Source organism: Tachyglossus aculeatus, chromosome 15 (genome assembly GCF_015852505.1).
Source record: "Tachyglossus aculeatus isolate mTacAcu1 chromosome 15, mTacAcu1.pri, whole genome shotgun sequence".
Taxonomy (NCBI): Eukaryota; Metazoa; Chordata; class Mammalia; order Monotremata; family Tachyglossidae; genus Tachyglossus; species Tachyglossus aculeatus.
The window spans coordinates 7,493,440-7,518,134 of record NC_052080.1 but is presented as its reverse complement, the minus strand read 5'-3'; the positions used below and the strand labels follow the sequence as shown (position 1 = coordinate 7,518,134).

The window sequence follows — 24,695 nt, the reverse complement described above, 5'->3', positions numbered from 1 at the left end:
TGAGTGAAACAGTTGGACTTAGTAATCATTTATCTCCTCACTCTCTGCCTTGCTTAGTCTATAGTAGAGTTCAATAATCGTCTTCGCTGGGCTGGCAAACCAGAAGGGATCCGAAGGGAGAGACTGTGAAATTCTGACAGCTACAGCCCCGCATTTCCATTCTAGTTTGGAAGGTTTCCTGTTGCTTTCTAACTCACAAGGAAAGGTTTGTCAACTAACTTTGGAATTGGTGAGGGAGTTTAGCCATCGTCATTGTTGTTTTCCTTCAAAATCTGCTTCATTTCACGTTTGCTTTTAGGGAGATGACACTTCCAAACATACCTTCTGCATTTTGTTAACTATTTCATAATGTAATTTAAAAACCAAGATTCTGCACAAAAATTAAATACCCTCCTGAGACATGATATCATCTGATGTCAGTATAACACAATCCAGTCTAGTCCATTAGATTACTTTAGTACATCCCCATGAAGTATTGTGAAAAAGCCTGAACAGTGTCTAGTCTGTGGAAATGGATCTCTGATAAATACATTTTTGCCAGACTATCCGAAACTGTGATAACTGTAGGTCACAGAGCGTTGCTCAAGAAATCTGCTTTCCTGGCTGTAAACAAGAGTTAGCTGCTTCTGAAAAGCAGCGCTTTTTGTTTTCCTGTCTGCTGAAACATTCTTATGAAAGATTAGTGTTCTGCCCTTCAAATGTTGGTCCACAAAGGCTCCTCTGTGGCTTGGAGTTAGATGTTTATGCCGAAATAACAGATGTGTATGCTGACTATAAAGAGAGACTTTCACAAAGGAGCACAATCTCCCCAGGGCAGAACGGAAAGGAACATTGAATTAAAGAACACTACCGCCTTTTACCATCTCCTTTAATCATTTCATTTTCATTCTTGTTCCCTTTCAATTTGAGGCATGTACCTTCAGTGGACTCACGGGTGGAAGGGCATCAGAGACAATCTCTTGCACACTTATTGTTTTTTATTGTATTAGCTAAGCCCTTACTGAGTGCCAGTCACTGAACTAAGCATCGGGGTAGATACAAAATAATCAGGTTGGGAAGTCTCTGTCCCTCATGGGGCTCACAGTCTAGGTTGAAGGGAAGATAATTTAATCTCCATTTCACTGATGAAGTAACTGAGGCACAGAGAAGTTCAGTGACTTGCCCAGGTTCACTTGATAGGCAAATGGCAGCGCTGAGATTAGAACCCAGGTCCTCTGACTTCCGGGCCTGTGCTTTTTCTCCCCGTAATCCACCCGCCTTTTATGTATACGCACGCTGCATATTTAGATTCAAATTCATTTTCTTCATCTTTGAAGCCACTATTGTCCTAACACTTGAGACAGATGAAAGGGAGTGGCGGAACTATGAAAAGAGTGGAAGATTAATAGTCTTATAGACTGGGTAATAAATCATAATAATTAATTTGCCATTTTCTATTTAAAACATTGTTCTAACTGTTGAGAGACATATTCGGTTTTTACATTTCTGCTGTTCAGTTAAAATGAAAAGAAACAGTACAGATTTTACAGCTGTTGACTGAAATTCCTTCTAGCCAGTCTGGAAATAATGCAAATCATTCTTACTTTCCCAGTTTGTTTATCTGTCTTTCCACCTTATTTATTGAGCGCTTACTGGGCACAGAGAACCTTACTAATCACTTGGGCTGGTACAATCCAACAGATTTGGTAGACACATTTCCTAACCACAAGGAGCCTAAATAATGGATATGTATATAAGTACTGTGGGGTTGCAAGGAAAGTCCTATTTTGCACTAAAAAAAGGACTTAAAGGAGGTCTCTGTCTTAATTTTTCTCCTAAAGGATGTTAAAACATTTGGTTCCTAACATATGTGTTAAAAGCCCATGTAGCTGAACAAGCCACATTGAGTCTGCTTCGGAACACAAACTTTTTCCATTTTCCCACTAGAGAAGGCTTTCCTGAAGATTAAATGGGAAATAAAGTGACCACCTGGGTTGTTATCTCAGTAGGCAGAGGACAGCACAAAGGCTGCATGTAGTCAACAACTTAAAAGCACAGTATTCAAGAACACGATAAGATACAGTAATCACCTTACACCCCACCTTCCATTCTTTACCCTTTTTTTTTCCTTTCCTCTTTCCTTCCTTCTTCCAGTGGGCAGACAAAGGGAGTTAAAATATTACTATCTTAGGAAAATGTAGGAGGCCCCCAGGAAAGGATTTAGCTAAGCTTCAAGCATACCCAGAAGTGACTGAGGGATTTTAGAATACGTAGCATTAGCCCAAATGTTGCTTTAAACAGAATGGGAGGGGTTCAAAAGGATGAGAGCCCAGTTAAACTTGTCAAGGAGCAACAGCGGTATCCTGAGTACAGTATGGTAGAGACAATCCTAGTGAGAAGATTGGGAAGGGAGACAATCTTAAGGTTTGAGATGGGAGAAAGGATTTGAAGCAGTGGTTTTGATTCTCATTGATAGGAGCTCATTATTACTTTGCAAGAAATAATTCAATAAATTGACTATCAAAGAGAATAAAAAAGGTCAAAGTTTTCAGTGTCATCTCCAGAGAAGCAGTGAGGTCTAGTGACCTATAGCCTGGGCCTCAGATGGACCTGGGTTCTAATTCCAGCTACACTACTTGTCTGCTATGTGACCTTGGACAAGTCACTTAACTTTTTTTAAAATAGTGAGCACTCTTGTCCTAACACTGGAGACAGATGAAAAGGAGTGGCGGGAACTATGAAAAAAGTGGAAGAATAATAGTTTTATAGAATGGGTAATAAATCATACTTTATTTGCCATTTTCTATTTAAAACATTGTTCTCTGCCTCACAATCCTTGGTGCTAGCCAATTCTAGGACTTCAGAGTCTGGAAGTATTCTCCATTCCCTTTCCTCAATCCCTCCTACTCCCAAAACAATGGATGTTCTGGTTGTTAGGCCAAAAGCAAAGGTTGTTCCTCTTGCAAGTCACATTTCTTTTTAAAATAATTTTAGCATCGCAAGTGTGAAAAATATACTAGATAACCCTTGTGCCAGAGTAATTTTCCGGGCAAGTTAATTCAGAATTTTGTCTAGAATGCCCCTGTACAAATTGGAAACCCAGGTAATAAAATGTGAAGTGGAAAAATAAGCACCATGGGGTGAAGAAAGTACTGCATTTGTCTTGGGGCAAGGGCTGGAATGTTAAACAAAATGTTCTTTGGAATAAATGTGTCAATATTGGGTGTTTTCACCCCAACTTGGTTGATGTGTTAATCTTCTGAAGTTGACTGGCTCATAGAGGCAATATACAGTAACAGTTCATTTAAGAGGTAGCAATTACAATGGACTGTTACATCAATTTGTAGGCCTCTGCAGAGTTTTCAAGTAAGTTTTCAGAAAGTTTCCTTTCTGCAGCTTTCTAAGAAGGAGAATCCTAGAAAATATGTAGTGTATTCAGGAATTGTTTTCTTTTAAAGTAAGCAATTTGGGAGATGCAGAGGTTTAAGTGGACTTGCCCCACACTACCACGTCTGAGTAAACTTGAGCTCTGTGGAGGTGAAAAGGAAGCCATTGATTCTGAGGAGGTTTAACTGGCGTCTGCTTAAAGTTGGAGGGGAAAAAAAAGCAGTTGGGGTGAAAAGAGAAACGCTTGATCACCACTCCAGTAAAAGACACTGCTCTTGCAGTAAGAAATAAAGACTGTTTTGCCAGAAGACACAAAAAGTTTTATTTTATCAAAAATATCCTGACTTTGCCATCCATCCTGACACTGTCCACTTGGCCACACTGGTGGCCTTTCAAAAGGGAAAAGGAAGGAAGTATAATGGCTCCCGCGGCTACTGGGAAAACGAAGAATTTTGGAGGGGGAGGTCACCAGCTTCGGGACACCAGGATATCCGATAGAGTAGGGGCCTCCAGGGAACCAGCCTGGCTCAGAGCTTCAGAGGAATAACTGGCCAGTACTTGGGCTGCTTTAGATCGCAGCCCCTGTCGAAGTTGAGTTGCATGGCTGTCTCCATGGCCAGGATCTTGGCAGCGCTGTCCCCATAGAGTTTCTTCATTTCTGCCATTCTTCTCTCTCCCGGTCTCTCTACCGGGGGCCGCACTGACCGCCTGGTGGGAAGGTGCAGATCGTGATCAGCCTCCACATACGTGTCCTGGCTCTCGGCTTCCAGCTGCTGTTGCCTTCCTATGCAAAACAAAGCCAAGACACACAAGAGCATGGTAAGTTAGGCGACGGACGGCCAACCCTGCTTACGTTCCACTGGTTTCCATCTTCCACAATGGGAGAGTTGCAAGCTTCGTAACCCAGAGGTACGAGCTGAGAAGGCTTGCTCGTTAAATTCTCGTTCATGAGGAAGCTAATTGAGGTGTGATTAACGGTGGCCAAAAGAGCAGACAGTGCAAAAATATGGTAGAAAGGACAAAAACTGGAAATGAGCCATGATAACAGATGAGAAAAGCTAAAAGCTGCTCCACTTTTATGTACCGCAAGCCCTCATGTATGTGCTTTTGAGGTTCCCTGAGGTCACATGCAAAACAGCGATGGGTGAGCATGAAAATCCAGGAGATAGTGCTGATACTTCTAATGCAGGCTGGGGAACCAGACCGTTGGAAAACAACAAAAGCAACAACTGCAGTCAGCTCTGCCGTAGCGTGCGTTTTCGATACGGTTTTGGATAGAATGTGATGAGGGAATTAGGATCGTTCTTCCGACAGCCTGCGAGCCTGTTTAGGTTCAGCATGCAAGCCCATTTGGGCTTAGCGTGCCACGTTATTAAAAAGACAACTTGGTAGTGTGAACACAACATTAGACTGGGTTTTCCATAACATGGGGTTATGGAAACACATTCCTCGCACTTATAGAAGGACTGTGTTTATACAGTTAGCTCACACCTCTCCGCCCAGCATCTCAAAGTATTTTATGGCAATCAACTTTCCTGTGCCTGGTTTGATTAAATGAGTTGAGTGTATCCAAATATAAAATGCAAACCAATGGCTACATTGGGAATAAAATCCATTTGGATATCCCGCCAGCAACTCAAACAACCTGTCTAAAACTGAACTTCTCATCTTCCTTCCTAAAAACCACAGCTCCTTCTCAACTTTCCCATTCTGTCAGACTTTCATCCTCCCTGTTCTAGAAGCATTTCATCTTGGTGTCATCCTCCACTCCCCACTCTTTTTCAGCTTTCACATTTAGTCCACTGCTAACTCCTCCCAGTTCTTCCTCCCATAATATTGCTGAGATCTGCTTCTTCCTTCTACTCAAACAGCTGCCCTCCTGATTTAAGCTCTTGTCATACACAGATGGACTACTCAATCAGCCTCTTCAGTACTCTCCCTGCCTTCCAGCCTCTTCTTCAATCTAGACTTCATGCTGCTGCATGGCCATATTCTCATATGGTTTTTAATCAAAATCTGCCATCACAGTTTGATTCCTATTGATTAGTGACCACTGACCATTATCAAAAACATTCACTGAGTCTTTACCATATGCTCTGAACTTTTATATGTCACAGTAATAGTATGTGTTGTACAAAATTGCTTGCTGTTAAATATAATGAGATCATTAAGGCCTTTATTAAGTGCTTCCTAAGAGTCAAGGCACTGGCCTAAGTAAGCAGACAGTTTTTTAACTGGACAAACTGGACAAAGTAACCAGATCAGACTCAATCTGTTTCACACAGAGCTCACAATATGTGCTTGTGGTTACTGAAAACTGCCTTGTTTTTCTTCCTAAGGGCTTCGTTTTCATAGCGTCTCCCAGATAATATAATGATAATTGTTAATCGCTTACTATGTGCCAGGGGTTGTACTAAGCGCTGGGGTGGAAACAAGATAATCAGGATGGATATAGTTCCTGTTCCCCATGGGCCTCAAGTCCAAGTGGAAGAGAGAACAGGCGCTGAATCCTCACTTACCAGATGAGAAAACTGAGGCACAGAGAATTGAAATGACTTGCCCAAGTTCACACAGCAGGCAAGAGGCAGAGTCAGCATGGGAACCCAGGTCCTCCGACTCCCAGGCCGGTGCTCTTTCTGCTGGCCACATAGCTTCCCTATATAACTATAAACGATAGTGAGACTGAAATCATATAACTATGTAAATTACTAATGATATGTTCAGTGTACTTATGGGAAGACGTGGAAGACATTATCCAAAAATATAGTAAACCATTTCACTCGGAATCATATTTTAGTTTATTTCCATTATACTCATTACTACAAAGAGGCTTAATATCACTCAATTGTTTCTTTCAAAACCCCAATCACCAAAGAGGGGCGGCAGAGTAAAAGAGCACAGGATAGATAAAATAATTCACAACAAAAGAAAACTGGTTCAACTTGCATTGATTTTGTGTGATAGCTTAGGTATTAGTCAAAATGGGGCAGCGGCTACTGGAACTCGTATACATTCTTCAAGGCCAGTTTTCCCAGAGAAATAGTGTTAAACGTCGCTGGGGATAGGAGAAGGGAACCATATATCCTATCTTGAGGCTGAATTACAAGTTTAAAAAAACAGCAGCACTATAGAATGGAAAATGTTAGTAATTAGAGTCTTTCTTCCAACACCTGGAAAACACTAGTTCAGCAGTCCTTGCAAAGCAGTCACACATACCCCCCCACACAAATACTTTCTGCCTCCCCTCTCTTTTAAACACATCATTTTGGAGCTTGCCGTCATGTGACAATGAAAAGATTTATATATTTTCAGTGAAATAAAACATCTGTAATCCCAAGGAAAAGAAAAAAAAAAGTCAGAGTATTTAGCCATTTCTGCCTCAGACCATCTGCAGTTTGTTTTCTTCTGAGAAAGTACTCTGAAGAGGAGTCAAATGACTGTCAGACACAGAAAATGAAATACAACTCATACCTAGCTCATGGAAAAAGATACATTTGGTAAAATATACAATTTCGATTCTGGCCCCAAGGATTACTTGTTACGGATTAAGCGAACATTTTCTTCTTCATTATGGCATTTTCTCCCCCTGACCGGTGGCTGCCATGTAAATAATTGGTCACCTCATTTCCAGCAGTGCCTAAATGTGAGGAAAGGAGACACTACTCAGCTGCAGGCGTGGGAGACCTTGCACCCCTGGGACTTCCTTAAGCTTTAGCTATTGCTGACATGGAGTAGCCCCTCCCTGGAAACTAGGGAGGGTTAGACCTGCCTAGCTCATAATTTTTGTTATAAAAAACCCCCGCAAGGGTGTGAAAGGCAAAGGTGACGTCTTACTGATGTCTAGGGCTTCAGGAACCCTAATGTCCCTGATTTTAATCACTCAATCAATCAATTCTATTTACTGTTTACTGCGTGCAGAGCACTGTACTAAGCACGTGGAAGAGTAGAATAGAACAGAGACGGCAGACATGTTCCTTGCCCACCAGGATTTTACAATCTGGGGGGAAGACAAACACTAAAATAAATTACAGCTTTGTACGTAAGTGTTGTGCGTGGGTGAATAAAGGGTACAGATCCTTTTGTTCATTTACAAAGCAGTGTGGCCTAGTGGAAAGAGCAGAGGTCAGAGAGTCAGGGGACCTGGGTTCTCATCCTGGCTCAGCCACTTGTCTGTTTTGTGAACATGGGCATGTCCCTTAACTTCCCTGTGCCTCAGTTACCTCATCTGAAAATGGGGATTAAGACTGTGAGCCCCGTGTGGGACATGGACATTCGTAAGTGCTTAACAAATCCCATTTAGGAAAAAAAAAAAAAAACCCCAGAGAAAGGGAGTAAGAGAAATGAGGGCTTCGTTGGGGGAAGTCTCTTGGAGGAAATGTGCTTTTAATATGGCTTTGAAGGTGGAGAGAGTGATGATGTGTTGGATATGAAGTGGGAGGGAGTTCCAGGCCAGAGGGGTGACACGGGCAAGGAGTCGGTGATGAGATAGACGAGATCGAGGGACAGTGAGTAGGCTGGCATTGGAGAAGCAGAGGGAGCGGGCTGGGTTGTATTCAACCGTCAAGATTCAAAAAACTGTGTATGTTTTTCGGGGGAGAGGAGGTGGGGGAGGAAGGTGGAGAGGACATCTAAACAGACATGGAACTTGGACTGAAGTCCCTCGAGGAATCCTCGTTGCCGCTGTCCTGGAGTGCAGTAGGGGGGATTTATTCATTCAATCGTATTTCTTGAGTGCTTACTATGTGCACAGCACTGTACTAAGCACTTGAATGAATATAGAATCCTCTCAGTTCCAAAACTCAGTCTCCAAATTCCCCCCAAAGTTGCTGTGGGAGGGGAGAGGGGCACTTACGGTTCAGCTAGGCTGTGGTAGAGGCTGGCAACAGGGCGAGCGGAAAGACCATGGGCAGCGGTCAGGAGATCTGGGTTCTAGTCCCAGCTCGGTCACTGGCTTGCTGTGTGACCTGGGGAAAGTCAAAGAATCTCCCTTTGTCTCAGTTTCCCCATTTGCAAAATGGGGATAAGGTACCCACTCTCCCTACCTCTTAGATGGATGATGATAATAAACCCAAAGGGCAACATGGGGCACTTGGTTTTTTTATCATCCGTACCATCTACACCAAGGGCTTCCACAAGCTCCAAATTTGCCTTAAAATGTACTGACTCAAAAATACACGTACTAATAAGTGAAATTACTGTTAATGGCCCTTAACCTGCTACCCATCACTGGTTACTGTGGCCCAAATGGTGGGACAAAGTAGTTGTCAGAAACGGACAGTGGCAACAAACTGTATGGCCCAGTGGAAAGAACACGGGCAAGTCACTCAACTTCTCTGTGCCTTAGGTTCCTCACCTGTAAAGTACGGATTCAGTACTTAGTCTCCCTCCTACTCAGACTGTGAGTCCCATGTGCGACACAGATCCTATCCGACAGGGCTCGAGTCTGATCTGATCATCTGGTATCTACCCCTGTGTCTGGCACTCAGTAAGCACTTACCTAATACCACACTTATGACTGTTATTATAAGAGAGGACAGTTCACATTAGCAAGTAGTATGTTCCATCAATCAGGACACTTCTGAAATCTGAGTTCATGCCTCTGGAAACATACGGTCCTAGCAACTGGAATTCAGTAGCAAAAACCCAAAGTTCTTCACGGCACAACCATGATGCTCACCTAGATATAACGGGCATTCTGTTGCCGAAAACATGAACAGCACTGGATAGCAATTAATCCTTAAAAACAATTTTCAGAGGTTTGGTTGGTTTTTTTCTGTTTTTGAAAGAAAATATTTCAATCATTGGCAGAGTTCTGTCTTCTTTGGGTATTTTGTAATATTTGGCAAAACAATATACGTGAGCCAGCCAGACAGCTGTGGAATCATCCCCTTAAATAGTGAAAATGAAAGATGACTTCCTGACACTTTCATAACTGGACAGTTCCCTTGGACTTTTTACCCCTGAAATTTTGGTCCCCTAGATATTTTTATCATAAAATTCAGCTGTCAGAGTTATGCATCAACAACGAGCAAATTTCACTTGTGTCATCTTTACTTGGGAAAGACTTTACAATTTTTTTCTTTTCTCTACATATACTAAAGTAGCCCATTTTGAATTTGGTTTAAAAACAGGGGAACAAGATATTTGGTCATTTTTAACATCCTTTATTCAACATCCCGTTATGGTTTTCTTTTAATAAGCACATTATGGACTGGGTGTGACTGTGTCCCATCAAATACGTATCCTCAGACAAGAGCTGTGATAAACTCAGCTCATATGGCGAGGCTGCACAGCGAGCATTAGGAGAGCAATCCCATCCCACCTCTTTGGTAATATTTAAAAGTGGATTCAGCTGATGGAGGTGCCACTAAACCTTCATTACTCTACCACCATTGCAAAATACACTCTAAGAAATTAATCTTTTATTTTTATTGTCCCTGTTCATATTCAAAATCTGGCAAATCTGAGACTATTCCTTACATAGCTATCTATTTTTATATATCACGTACATATATCATGTATATATATCTATAAAATGTGTTATATTTCTATAGCTGTCTATACATACATGGATATATAATTCTTGTATTATACAGATATACATGTTTTATATATAGACAGCTATAGAAATATAACACATTTTAGAACACCAGAGAAAATAAGAATAAAATTTATAGCAAAGTGTGGGTATCATATATACCTCAGTCAGAAGGCACTGTGCTATTTAAGCATATTTCATTTGCTTCTGCCTGTTTTAAGATTAGTATGTGGATCAGATTACTCTTCCTGCTGAATACTGGCACTGATAATGTCAGCGTCACTTGGGGAACGTATATTTCCCAAATTCTCCTCCGGTAGTGTGCCTGCAGGAAATCGCAATACGTGTAGCTTCTGCTTTTATTCATAGTGACTTATTTTCAGACAACCAGAGCAGAATTTATTAATGAGAACATACCAATTAATGAGAACTTCTCAATTCATGGATGGCTGAATTGGTCACTGGGCAGTGAGCAATTTTCACATCCCTCTTTCAACCCTCCAGCTATAGGTTGATTAGCCCCTGCATCTGAGATCAACTGTAAAACGTAGACCAGCCTAAACAGAAAGGAAAGGCAGGCGAGTTTTCAGATTAGACATACAAGTCTGCCGATCACTGTCGCCATTTAAGCCCCTGACCAAAAACTTTTGTCAATAGGCTATCTTAAAATGAATTTTTCTCCTAACCTATCAACATACGCTTCTGAAGGAGAAATCAGAACAGATGTGTTCTTTTGTCAGGCTTCCCTGTAGTTTGACTGAAGCCTCATTAAGGAAACAAGAGTCTAAAATAAGAACACACTCCTACGCAAATGGATCTAGATATAATGGGCAATCTGTTACTGAAAACATGAAACAGATTTCCCAAATCAAAACGCGTCAAATTTATATTTCCTTTTGCAAGAGCAAATGTGTAGTAATCTTCTGGTCAACACTAGAAAGGAGGTCAACAGGAAGAGAGCCATGAGAAAAGGAAGAGAAAACCTAAGTTTTATTAGGTTCTACACTCAATTTAAAATGGTACTGTCCATTTTTCTTCCCTTACCCTCTCTTCACTAAATCCCCATGTGCGGGATACAGAAGGGAGTCTGGATCTCTGCCCAAAGGTGTATTTTCTTGGAAAACAAGATATAAATCTGTTCTGACGGGTCTGAGTTATGGGAATAAGAAAATAAATTTACCTTTCCTGTCTTAGTTGCGGACAATTTTCCTTAGAAATAACTCAAAATACAGCTGAACTTTAATACTTCTCAACGGGCTAGTCTTACGTGAGAAACAGTCCAATTTTCAGTTTGAAGTAATGATGGAAACACAGCTAACTATGCACCATGTATCTGATTATGCTATTCATCAGTATCATAATGAACTCCATTTTTATTCCCCTCTAGAAAAAAAAAATCCCATACCCCAAGTACACCGTACTGTACGAAGTACAAAACAAAGAAGTGACATATTCGCTGCCTTCAGGTAGCTTACGTTCTAAGGGGGGAAGATAGTTTGAGGACTTAAACTCGAGATTTGCTAGATGTAGTCCTCAGAACCCAGGGCAAGCTAGTCTAAGAATGAAATCATTTTGATCTATAGAATACGGATCAACCACCAGAGAACTGATAATTTCAATGCCAAGCAAACAGCTAGGAAATGAAGATTAGAGAATCTGGGAATTTTCTAAAAAGACAGCCAAACTACAAACTCCTTTATACTGAAGCCCCCCCTACCAAAAAAAAAAAAGTGTCACATAGAGGATAGCCTTACTTATTATCCAATACACAATGAAACAACATCATGAGGAAACTACTGATTTTACCCTAATCTGAGACATGTGATTTCTAGTGTTCTGCCTCATCAAAGGATAAGGCTGAGAAATTATTAGAGGAGAGGCAAAGTGACTGGTGAGAGACAGAAACTTTTACCTTCCTCAACGTATCCAGTGGGTTCCAACGAACAGCGGCCTAAATGGGAAACATACATCATCTTTACTTCCCAGGTAGGCGAAAAGCAGTCCTGGGCTTTGGGTGACTAGTGATTTAAAGGGACTGGCCCCTGAAAGAAGAAGCTTTCTTACACAGGGCAACCCAGTGAGTCGGGGTGGGAAGGAAGAACTCCAGGTCTGGGACCTTGTGCAAAGCCAGGGCTCAGTTTGAAGGTATGGAGGACACCTATTCACGTAGCATGTTCCCAGTCCATCTGACAGAATTATAAAGCTAATGGGATGCTGACTGTTTCTGCGGTGTTAGTGAAGGATCCGGCACTGACAGCTGCCCCTAAGAAGGATCAGGATTAGATGCAGACCAGCTGACTCTGCACATTGCGGTTTCCCTGCCTCAAACAAATCCCAATCCGTCATTGTCGGTAACAATGCTGATATCAGACAAAGGCGTGAATATTACAGAAGACAAGAGGATTACAAAAGGATGACTTTGTCCCCACAAATGTATAAAGGAATTACGCGTTAGTATTAGAGATGAACGCAACTACTGCTTAGACTTTGCCTACGTAGACTAACGTGAAGTGGAGGACTTTCAGTTGGTGCTGATTACAAACAGGATAACTTGGGCTACAAAGACATTTCGGACCTGAATTAACCAATTTGGTGGTCTACTTAATCTACAGAAATCAGTTAATTGCCAATTCTGCAATTTACTCTGTGGCATGAAGACAACGCTGCTTACTCCACTTGTATCCTTTGTTCCCCAGGGAAGTACGGTCTGACTACTGGTATCCATTTGGGGATGCCAGGAGGAACACATCACCAAAAGCTGTAGTCCAGAGACCATTCCACTCTACTTAGTCCCCAGTAGGGTTTCAGTAAATATTACGGATAATGATAATAATATTAATAATGGTATTTGTTAAGCACTTACTATGTGCCAAGCACTGTATGATGAAGTCAGTGAAACAAGGTTGAAGACCTAATTTGATTTGCTTGCCCACTGCCAGTCAAACATGGTGGCATAGCATTTCTACCTGGGCCAGAGAAAAGCAATGAGGATCAGTGCCCTATAATGACAGGGTCATGTTGAGAGGTGTCTTGCTGATTAGGGGACTACGATGAAAAGCATTTTGCAGTTGAGTCCAGTAAACTGGGAATGTGTAGCGGTGTCTGTAAAGGGAAGGCACCACTATCCTTCCCGTCTCACCAGCCCGCAACCTTGGTGTCATCCTCGACTCTGCTCTCTCGTTCACCCCTCACATTCAATCCGTCACCAAAAACTGCCTGTCTCACCTCCGCAACATCGCCAAGATCCGCCCTTTCCTCTCCATCCAAACCGCTACCCTGCTGGTTCAGTCTCTCATCCTATCCTGAGTGGGTTACTGCATCAGCCTCCTCTCTGATCTTCCATCCTCCTGTCTCTCCCCACTTCAGTCTATACCTCACGCTGCTGCCCGGATCATCTTTGTGCAGAAATGCTCTGGGCATGTTACTCCCCTCCTCAAAAATCTCCAGTGGCTACCAATCAACTTACGCATCAGGCAAAAACTCCTCATTCTCAGCTTCAAGGCTGTCCATCACCTCACCCCCTCCTACCTCACCTCCCTTCTTTCCTTCTCCAGCCCAGCCCGCACCCTCCGCTCCCCTGCTGCCGCTAACCTTCTCATTGTGCCTCGTTCTTGCCTGTCCCACCGTCGACCCCCGGCCCACGTCCTCCCCCTGGCCTGGAATGCCCTCCCTCCGCACATCCGCCAAGCTAGCCCTCTTCCTCCCTTCAAAGCCCTACTGGGAGCTCACCTCCTCCAGGAGGCCTTCCCAGACTGATCCCCCTCCTTCCTCTCCCCCTCCCCCCACCCTACCTCCTTCCCCTCCCCACAGCACCTGTAGCTATGTTTGTACAGATTTATTACTCTATTATTTTACGTGTACATATTTACTATTCTATTTATTTTATTTAGTTAAGATGTTTTGTTTTGTTGTGTCTCCCCCTTCTAGACTGTGAGCCCGCTGTTGGGTAGAGACCATCTCTATTATGTTGCCAACTTGTACTTCCCAAGTGCTTAGTACAGTGCTCGGCACACAGTAAGCACTCAATAAATACGACTGAATAAATAAATGAAGGTGGAAGTCTTTTTTTTTTTTAATGGTATTTGTTAAGCTCCTACCATGTGCCAGGCACTGAACTAAGTACTGAGGAAAATACAAGATAATCAGATTCCACACTGGGGCTCACAATCTTAATTCCAATTTTATTTATGAGGCAACTGAAGCACAGAAGCAAAGTGACCTGCCCACAGTCACACAGCAGAAGAATGGCAGAGCCAGGTTCAGAACCCAAGTCCTCTGACCCCCAGGCCTGTGCTCTTTCCATTAGGCCACTGGTCTTGAACAGGAGTCCTAGACCCTGTGATTCTCTTCTGATGTGGAGATCCATGGATGAAGTCCCTCACCATGCGAGAAGAGAGGCGGTGAGCTTCAGACTTAGAACTCACTTGTGGGAGTTTACAGGTGTTAGCCAAGACTAACTGCCCCTCTGCTTTCTATTCCCGGTAAGCATGATGCCAACAGCCACGATTTGATGCCTAACGTCTAGTAACTGTAGGCTCAAGGATCTGGCCATCTTCCTCTGCTGTTGATGTAAAACATGTTAGGCATTACTGGTTGTCTGCATGCATAAAGGATACCTTTCAGTGATGGATGGAGTTGAGAGTATAGAGAGTATCCCCCACTTTCAGTGTGCTCGAGATTGCTTTGAAAAGCAGTCCTGGAAGGGATTAAAAAGGATTTTAGCTTTTTTAAGTCTGTGAATGTCACAGTCTGAGTAGGTGAAAAGTGGAATTATGAGATTGAATTTGGAGTGGAGATTCACGGTTAGAGATAAGTCGTCTTGTTTGGCCCAGGGCCTCCAATCAGCTCTTTATGTTGGGCTTGGAAGGATATTCTCTGTCTTTTGTTCTGTCACCAGAACAATAAGATAATTAGTAAAACCTGGAGTTGCTGAAATTAGGTGGAAAGGTTAAACTTGGAACTGAGTATTGTTTTTTGCCTATTCCACCAATGGAGATCAAAACAGCAGTTCACGGCATAGGAATATGAAGACACGTATCCTCCATATTGAGAGTATATAACTGATCTTCCAATTCCAGTACACTAGCAGACTGGTAGACTTCTAATCGCTAGGAATTGGAGGGCTTCCCACTAGGCCCCTGGAGAACTGGCAGCGACATGGATTTTCTGCTTTTGAGGCCAAACAGAGGCAGCTTTTGTGGTGTTTACTCTAGAATAACAATAATAATAATTGTAATAATAATTGCGGCATTTGTTAAGTGCTTACTATATGCCAAGCACCGTTCTGAGCACTGGGGTAGGTATAAGATAATCAGGATGGACACGGTCCCTGTCCCACAGGGGTCTCACAGTCTTAACTTCCATTTTACACATGAGGGAACTGAGGCAGAGAAGTGAAGTGACTTGCCCAAAGTCACACAGCAGACATTTAGCGGAGCTGGGATTAGAACCCATGTCCTCTGACTCCCAGCCCTGTACTCTTTCCACTAGGCCATGCCGCTTCTATGTCTCTAGGCCCTTGGTATCTACCTGTCTGGCCAATGACAGCCATGATTTACATCTCCCTCCCGTCCTTAGCTAAACTGACTTTAAAATATATGCACAGCAAACATTGTTCACATGTTTCCATCACTTGGGACTGGAATAAATAAGAGCTGTGCTAATTGCAGCCACCAAAGAGTCATATAAATAGATTTTCTAATTTACTGGCCCGTAAATTATCATCAGCCTATTACCAAAGCCAGAGCAACATTAGATTTCCAGAAACTGGGGTATAATACCTTACTCATTGGACAATGGTTAATAAATTGAATGGGACCTCAAGCACCTCGAAACAAATAGCCAACTGCAAAGTTCCTAAGTTCCCAAACCTCAGTGTCAAGTGCCCTAAACTTACAAAATTATGAATGTAGTTAGGTCTTTAAAATAAATAGGTTAATAATTATATACATATACCTAGATGCATTAATTATGAATATGTTATATATAACTGTGTTCATATATAGTATATCTATATTGATAGAGATATAGATATCACCTTGCAGGAAGGAAGGAATGAAGGGTATCAGATAAGGTTGGCTCTGAGAAAGGTAGCCAGCCAGAGGTACCTAAGCAGACAAGTGAAAGACCTGTATACAAGATCTGTATATATGATACATATATATGTATATATGCTTGTACATATTTATTACTTTATTTTACTTGTACATATCTATTCCATTTATTTTATTTTGTTAATATGTTTGGTTTTGTTCTCTGTCTCCCCCTTCTAGACTGTGAGCCCACTGTTGGGTAGGGACTGTCTCTATATATTGCCAACTTGTACTTCCCAAGCGCTTAGTACAGTGCTCTGCACACAGTAAGCGCTCGATAAATACAATTGATTGATTGATTGATTGAAAGATGTGTATCTCTGGTTGTACTCCACTCATTCGGTCTCTACATTTTAAAAAACACCCTCCGAGACCCGTTTCGTGGGCTTTGTATTTTGATCCTTGGTATATAATCAATGCTTTCTTTTCCTTCTCCATCTCTATCTCTCCTTTCCCATTATTACCCATTATTTCCCCACCTCCTTCCCTTTTACCCTTCTCCTGCCATGTTTGTGCCGTTCTCTTTTGAGGTCATCCCTGCCACATGTGGCTGTGTGTGAGGAGTGTATTCATGTGCCTGTATGTTTCCCGATATACCTCCATCTGGGTGTGAAGTATGTACGTTTAGCCTCAAAGACTCTTGCAAGAGTAGAAGTTCATGGACTGTTACCCTGGATATTCTGCAGTGATGAGAACTTTCTCACTCTCACAGGAAAAAATTACATGGAGGAAACAAACAATCGGGACATTTTCTAGCCAAGTTGCTTGAACAGAGTTAAAAAGAGAAAAAGCACAAGAGTGGAAAGCCTGCTGAATGGCAAATTCCTATGGTTTTCCTCAGATGCTTTTCATTGTTTCGACATGTTGTGTTCTGGAGCTCTGGGGAGCTCTCAGGGTGCTCTGGGGAGGAGAAAACAGCTCTCATCTGGGGCTTACTTAAAACCCTTCAAGAAGTTCACCAAGGAGCAAGAGGGTAGGTTGGAGGGAGCCTGTCCTCTATCAGACAGGTGGCTGCAGGACACAAGGGACCCCAGAAGGTGCAAGTGGCAAGTGACCCCCCACCCACCCCTCCAACCCCAACAAAACTAGACGGCTTTACTAATATATAGCCCCATGGACTTTGGGTCTGTTTGAACTTGTCCCAAGATAGTACATCATCTCTGGCATAGGCATAGGGGCTCTGTGCTTTCCAGTACTTTTGGCTTATGCAGTTGTTTTTGCTGAATCCAGCTGAATGAGGAAAAAATGAATAAATAAATGTCTCTTCTTGGCAGCCTTAGGGAAGACATTTCTATCTAATCAGCCAAAGAGTATCACTTTCAAGCTACATAAAAGAAACCCCTGATTCAACAGGGAATCCAGCAACAGCAACGGGCAAGGTCACCTGAACAAAATGTAACCCACAATGCTATTTACATACATTAATTTATAATCCAATAGTGTTACTGGGGGCAGGATGTCCTGAGCTAACTGCCTCAAAATGAGACGAACCTTTTCTCCTCCATTTCTCTTATTTGTAATTTAGCTTAGAGTGTCTGTCTCCTTTTCTAGGACTCTCAAGTTCCTCGTGGACAGGGATTGTGTCTACTAACTCTGTTGTACTCTCCTATGCACTTTTACAGTGCTCTGCAGACAGTCGGCTCTCAAAAAATCCCATTGATGATTATGATGAAGGATTTTGGCTTTTCCTAAAACTCAATTCAGTTGCTGTCTAAAAAACAATTTTGAAAAGTTTTAATAAGCTAAAATTAAGATTCTTGGTGCAGAAAAGGTACCACTCCTATGGCTATGTTACAAAACAAATCTGAAAACACATGTAAACCTTTTACTCCTTAAATTCCATGTTGGTTGGCTTGCACTAAAGACTTATCAGATTCTGTCTCTGACTATTTCAAAATGTTTGTTCATTGCAGCTGCAAAAATGAGGAATGTCTGATAAATCGTAAATCCACATTTTCAATGGCCTGAAACCCGCCCAGCAATTCTTTTTGAGCTAAAGTCACTTGCAGCTGAAGGGTGATCTGGTGAAGATTTAGTGTCAGTTCAGTCATTTTTGAATTTAAAGAGCCCCAAGTAGATAGTCTTACAAGTCTCCAGCTGAAAGTTCCTTGTGGACAGAGAACTCGTCTACCAGTTCAATTCTACCATACTCTCCCAAGCTCTTAGTACAGTACCCTGCACCCTGTAAGCGCTCAATAAATACCACTGGTTGACTGATTAATTGGGGGAGCTAAACTACAAACTTGCCAGGTTTTTTTAAAATCAGTATCATTAAATGTTAGGTAGGAAAGTTTAAAATCACAAATAAGTTACTACAATAGAATTTCTTCTGCAAAACACTACAAAGATTGCCTCGTGGGCCCTGACAGCTGTTTCTGGTGCAGCCAGGAGGGCAGTGGGCTTCCGGCGCAAACAAAAATAAGCTGGGAGAGAGGGACAGAGAGAAAAGGAAAGACGGATGGACAGAAGCACCCACAGAACCAGAGATATCGGCTGAACTGGGAAGGCAGAGAGTGGGAAAACAGTGGGGAAATGAAAGTGTTTTTGGTTGGCCAAAAAGGAAGCTGAGCCCCTCCTGAGCAGATCTTGCAGCTTCTGAGGTGGAGGTGAAAAACAAAACTGAAGCTAAATTAGCCATAGCAGGACAGGAGGAATAACTGTGATATTTGTAGAGCGCTTACTATGTGCCAGGCACTGTATGAGTGTTGGGGTAGATACGAGCAAATCGGGTTGGGCACAGCCCCTGCCCCACACGGGGCTCACAGTCTTAATCCCATTTTACAAATTAGGTAACTGAGGCACAAGGTCACACGGCAGACAAGTGGAAGAGCCGGGATAAGAACTCAGGTCCTTCGGACCCCCAGGCCTGGGCTCTATCCATGGGCCATGCTGCTTCTCACTAGGCCATGCTGTTTCATACCTGTAATCAACTGTCACAACACTGGCAAGGTTGTGATTGTCATCCAGGGAAGGCCCAGCTGGAGCTGGGAAGAGCCTGGAAACGGGTTCCTTTACTCCAACTTCTACTGCCATCGTTAAAATTTTGGTTTGGTTAGTTCACTGGTTTTGTTTTCATCATGTTATTCTTTCTGCTTATCGCCAGTTTTCTCCCAGCCTCCTGCTTTTAAACTGAAGCCTTCTATGGACTTATCCTTAAACTTTAACCCAGCAATTAATACAAGGAAAGGGCTTAACAAACACAACTAATACTTACACAGTAGGACCTGTACGCACCACGGAGTCGGAACCCTTGATTTGATGGCTGTGTGATTTTTCTGAATATATCTTAAAGCACCCAGTATTTCGAGTGAAAAGTCAAACCTGAGGCCTGGTCTCTGACCCTCTGGGACCCTTCATTCATTCATTCAATCGTATTTATTGAGCGCTGACTGTATGCAGAGCACTGTACTCAGCGCTTGGGAAGTACAAGTTGGCAAAGTATAGAGACAGTCCTTACCCAAGAATGGGCTCACAGTCACAGTGCGGATAGAAAATATTGAGACTAATTAAATGAGGTGCTTTTCCTACAATTATCCAATCAAATGCAATAGGAGGAAAAGGGTTTTTGTTTCATTTTAACAAACAAACACGCTAATTCATAAATTTCTGGTTTACTCTGTCTTACTAGCAAAATATCATAAGAATAAAGACAGCATTTTCCTTAAAACACTTTCAAGAGAGAGCAAGCCTGTGATCCATTAAAAGCAACTGTCTCCTACATTTTCTTCTAGTAATGTTCTTTGTCCCCCACCCCCATTCCTCGTGTACTTTATGACTGGAAAAAAAAAATGTATCCTGTAGTGAACCGAACAAAAAATGCACCAAGGGGAAAATGAGGTCTTGGAATTCTTACTGCTGACTTAACACAAGAAAAACAGAGAAAATTACTTCCTAAGTTCACAGTTCATCATCACTTCCTCTGGGGTTGAGAGGGGATTTAGGAATTTCCTCTGGGAAGTTCCTCTCTGGGATTTAAGGGTCTAAATCCATAGATTTTTTCCCAACAGCTACAGAATATTTAGAATTCTGCCATGTTATCGCTCTCTCCACTTCAATCCATACTTCATGCTGCTGCCCGGATTATCTTTGTCCAGAAACGCTCTGGACATATCACTCCCCTCCTCAAAAACCTCCAATGGCTACCGATCAATCTGCGCATCAGGCAGAAACTCCTCACCCTGGGCTTCAAGGCTGTCCATCACCTCGCCCCCTCCTACCTCACCTCCCTTCTCTCCTTCTACTGCCCAGCCCGCACCCTCCGCTCCTCCACCACTAATCTCCTCACTGTACCTCGCTCTCGCCTGTCCCGCCATTGACCCCCGGCCCACGTCATCCCCCGGGCCTGGAATGCCCTCCCTCTGCCCATCCGCCAAGCTAGCTCTCTTCCTCCCTTCAAGGCCCTGCTGAGAGCTCACCTCCTCCAGGAGGCCTTCCCAGATTGAGCCCCTTCTTTCCTCTCCCCCTCGTCCCCCTCTCCATCCCCCCGCCTTACCGCCTTCCCCTCCCCACAGCACCTGTATATATATGTATATATGGTTGTACATATTTATTACTCTGTTTATTTATTTATTTATTTATTTTACTTGTACATTTCTATCCTACTTATTTTATTTTGTTGGTATGTTTGGTTCTGTTCTCTGTCTCCCCCTTTTAGACTGTGAGCCCACTATCGGGTAGGGACTGTCTCTATGTGATGCCAATTTGTACTTCCCAAGCGCTTAGTACAGTGCTCTGCACATAGTAAGCGCTCAATAAATACGATTGATTGATTGATTGACTGATTAATGCTACTTTAAAATGCAGGTTTTACATAAGTCTCAATTGTAAAACGAAGTGGCTCAGAAAAAAATAAAACAAAAAGCTATGCTGTGTGCAATTTTCTCTATAATTTAAGGAACAGAATACTCAGAAGAATAACCCAAGTGCTTCAGAAGAGAGGAAATTATTTGGAACTCCTTCATATCTTTGCAAACTAAAAGTTGAATTGAGATACAGATGTTAGCCTATCCTTTCTACAGTAGTAAGGCTGGATGATTTAACTACTCAGTTACTGATATGCTGTTTTCTCCAAATCACTTTTGTTTCAAATGCTCTCCTTTGCGTACTTGTGAGGAGGGAGTATGTCATTTCTTTGTTTTGCACTTTCCAAGTGCTTAGCATAGTGCATTATTAATCAATAAATGGTATTTATTGAGCATTTGCTGTGTACAGTTGGGAGTGTAAACAAGAGTTGGCAGCTACCCGGAAGGTGTCCAGAGGGGAAGACCCAATGGGTGGCCATTAACTATTACTACTACTTTTAATAATTGTGGTAATTTTTAAACACTTACTATGTGCAATGAACTGTGTTAAGCACTGAGGCAGATACAATCCAGTCGGATTCGGTCCCTGTCCCACAAGGGGTTCGCAAACTAAGGGGGAGGAAGCATGGGGCATCATGGCCTAGTGGCAAGAACACGGGCTTGGAAGTCAGAGGTTGTGGGTTCTAATCCCGGCTCCGCCACTTACTTATCTGCTGTGTGACCTTGGGCAAGTCACTTCACTTCCCTGTGCCTCAGTTACCTCATCTGTAAAATGGGGATTGAGACTGTGAGCCCCACCTGGGACCATCTGATTACCTTGAATCTACCCCAGGGCTTAGAACACTGCTTGGCACATAGTAAGCGCTTAAATACCATTATCATTATTATATTAATAATAACAGGCATTGAATCCCCATTTTACAGATGAGGAAACTGGCACAGGGAAGTTATGTGACTTACCCAAGGTCACAGAGTTGGAAAGAGGCTCACTTCCAGTTCTCCTGACTTCTAGTCCAGGGCTCTTTCAAATAGGCCCACTGCTGCTACTATCACCACCACAATGACAATACCGGAATTAGAAAAATTGCAGAGTTGACCTAATCTGAACGCTCATTCAGGAATGCTGATTACATCACGCTATAAGGGCCAAGACTCCCAACAACGAGAATGAGGCACTCATGGTGATCATCCATATTAGAATAAAAGGGAGTGGAACGGGCAGAAAAAGGCGGGGAGGAAATGTGCCAACTCACGCAACTCCTCTCTGTGTCTTTCCGTCTCTGCGAAGTACTGACGGAGCTCCTCTGTAATTTCCATGTTGCTCAGATCGCACTCGATTTCCCCGTCGGATTCGGACTCCTCCTCGGTGGTGGACCCTCGGTCCTCCTCTGCGGTCCCCTGGCAGTCGCGCCGGGTGTCCGGCGTTCGCTGTGCCCAGTCACGACGGCCCGATTTCCTCGGCCAGCTCCGGGCCGGGAGGTCGTCCCCGCTCCAGTCGGCGTAACGGCTGCTCGGCGGAGGCTCGGGGCGGTGGGCCGGAAAACTGTAGAATGATCCCACGGCCTTCCGGTAAGCATTTTTGTGTCTCTGCATCCAGCGCATGGCTTGGCTATAATGCTGCCAGAATCTTGCATAAACTGGCCGAGAGTACCAGGGTTCGCTGTCTCTGAATGACGGCTCCTCCTAAAAAATAATCGAAGGAGAGTGGATACAGGAGTGTCCGTGTTCAAAGAGGATAATTGGAAGCGGTGGTTTTTTTTTTTTTTTTTAATGAAAAGATTTCAGTATCCCCGAAATCGGTAACAGAGTTAACAAGAGTTTTTTTTAGAGCCGAGCCATCTTGCAACATAAAAGCAATTCTAGTGGAAAAATCTGCATTGGATGAGATTTCAGTTTCATTTGATATATATTCCCTAAATATGTATACCATAACATGGCATTCGGATTTCATTCATTGATATATATGTTCTTTCTTGTTTTCATTTTGGACTATTTTATTTTTAAAAAGTGAAAATCTGTGTTACTTTCAGTGGTTTGCTTTACCCTCACACACAAAAAAAGAAAAATGTAAAGTGTCTTTCCAAGCCTCCTTTCAATAGAGTGGATCAAGTCCAAGGGATTATTCTACGGTGATTTACACAGACTGAGCTAACCGATGCAAGATGTCCCACATCACCACATCACCTCTGGTTTGGGCAAACTGCTTGGGGGCCGTTCCTAGGTTTCCTGTTTATTGAGGGAAAAAGCATGGCAGAGTGGACAGAGCACGGGCCTGGGAACCAGAAGGTCACGGGTTCTAATCCCGGCTCCGCCACTTGTCTGCTGTGTGACTTTAGGCAAGTCACTTCCCTTCTGTGGGCCTCATCTGGAAAATGGGGATTAAGACTGTGAGCCCCAGGTGGGACGGGGACTGTGTCCGACCCGATTTACTTGTATCCACCCCAACACTTGGTACAGTGCCTGGCACATAGTAAATGCTAAACAAATACCATAATTGTTACTATTATATAAACCCTCAAATGTGTAGTCCAGTTTTTTTCCAACTGGCGATCAAGGCCATCAGGAGAGCTTCCAAGGAGGTTGTGAAAAACCCGAGCTAGAGAACTCTGGTTGATGGTGAGGAAGGGTAGGTTTATTTCCACAACTTTCCCCTGCCACATCTGGCTCTCTTCATTTTCTAGTCTATTCTCCTGACCACAGCAGCTCCTGGGTAGAGACAGTAGGGCCTGGACCTCAGGGTGTCTGTCCTCTTCACTACATGCTGGGCACCGAGAACTGCAGCTGCCCAGGACCAATGGAGAATGGGGGCAATGGTACCCCAAATTTCTGGAGTCTTTCTCCCCCAACTGCCCCGAGAGATGGCAGCTCTCTGGAGTTCCTCTCACCACCCTGGGATAGAGCACACAGAATATTTGTCAATTTGCTAGCTATAGATTTATATGTGGGTAATAACGACCCAGCTTCTTGGATTTTTTTTTTAAAACCTAAATCCTGCACTAAATTAATTTTACAAAGGGCCCCAAAGTGTTTTTAGAAAAGGAAAAAAGAATATATATATTGTACATCCAGGCACAGGACAGGTCTCCTGCACCGCATATTTGAAGGAAGGGACCCAAGAATCACCAAGTTCTTGGAAGCAATCCCTTAACTGCTTTCTTGCCTCCCAAGTTAAGAAAGCTTACCATCTTGGAGGGGAGTCGGTCCAAGCGGCTCACAGAACCTAGGGAAAAAAAGATAATTTTAACATCACGAACACATGTTAATATAAGGATAACTGACTGAGATGTAGGGAACTATTTCTGAAGAACTCTGTGGCATATGCTTTGCCAAAGACTCTATCACTCGGGATATGCAACAAAAGCAAAGTTTTGCCACTCGGAAGGAATCCCTACTCCTTCACATTAGTTTCAGTTTAAAAATAATGAAAACACTAAGAGGTTTATCTTTTCTTCAACCTTAATAGAAAATATGTTATTTCCAATTGCAGCTAAACTTGGAAAGAGTGTAAAAAATGACCCTTTTGCCCCTTAATGTTGACAATACCCTACCTCTTATTAAGAAGCCAAATTGTGAAAATTACAATCACCTCTGAGTTTATTTTAATCACACCCATTTCCTGATTTCCGCTCCAAACTCAGTAATCACAGGAAAAATTTCACCCCTCATCTACACATTCTCTCTCTCTCTCTCTCTCTCTCTCTCTCTAACAAATAAAAGTTTGGGATGTGATTTTATTTTTACACTGAAAAGAGACTGGCAAGAGTAATGTATAAGGAAGAAGGGCAAATCCACAGTAGTAATTACAGGAGAAAAAAATATAGTATCAAACATTTCACAGGAACAAGGCTTTAGTTATTTCTTTTTTTAAAAAAAAGCTGCTCCCACCATAACCTGACC

General features: G+C 42.8%; 1 protein-coding gene across 1 annotated transcript; it reads right to left on the bottom strand.

Annotated features, from left to right (window-relative positions):
• Positions 1 to 2,757: 2,757 nt before the first annotated feature.
• GEMIN8 (gem nuclear organelle associated protein 8) lies at positions 2,758 to 24,032 on the bottom strand. Its single transcript, XM_038757521.1, has 3 exons — positions 23,981 to 24,032; positions 22,052 to 22,481; positions 2,758 to 4,150 (listed from the first exon to the last, which is right to left on the bottom strand). Exons 1-3 carry the CDS (start codon positions 23,981 to 23,983, stop codon positions 3,894 to 3,896), a joined length of 690 nt encoding a protein of 229 aa, XP_038613449.1. The 5' UTR covers positions 23,984 to 24,032; the 3' UTR covers positions 2,758 to 3,893.
• Between the last annotated feature and the right edge of the window lie 663 nt (positions 24,033 to 24,695).

What these genes read in the sequence shown, in the direction of transcription:
- GEMIN8 (XM_038757521.1), bottom strand. An exon ending in AAGACACAGAGAGGAGTTGC is followed by an intron (nt 4,151 to 22,051) that starts GTGAGTTGGCAC and finishes TGTTTTGCATAG; the next exon opens with GAAGGCAACAGCAGCTGGAA.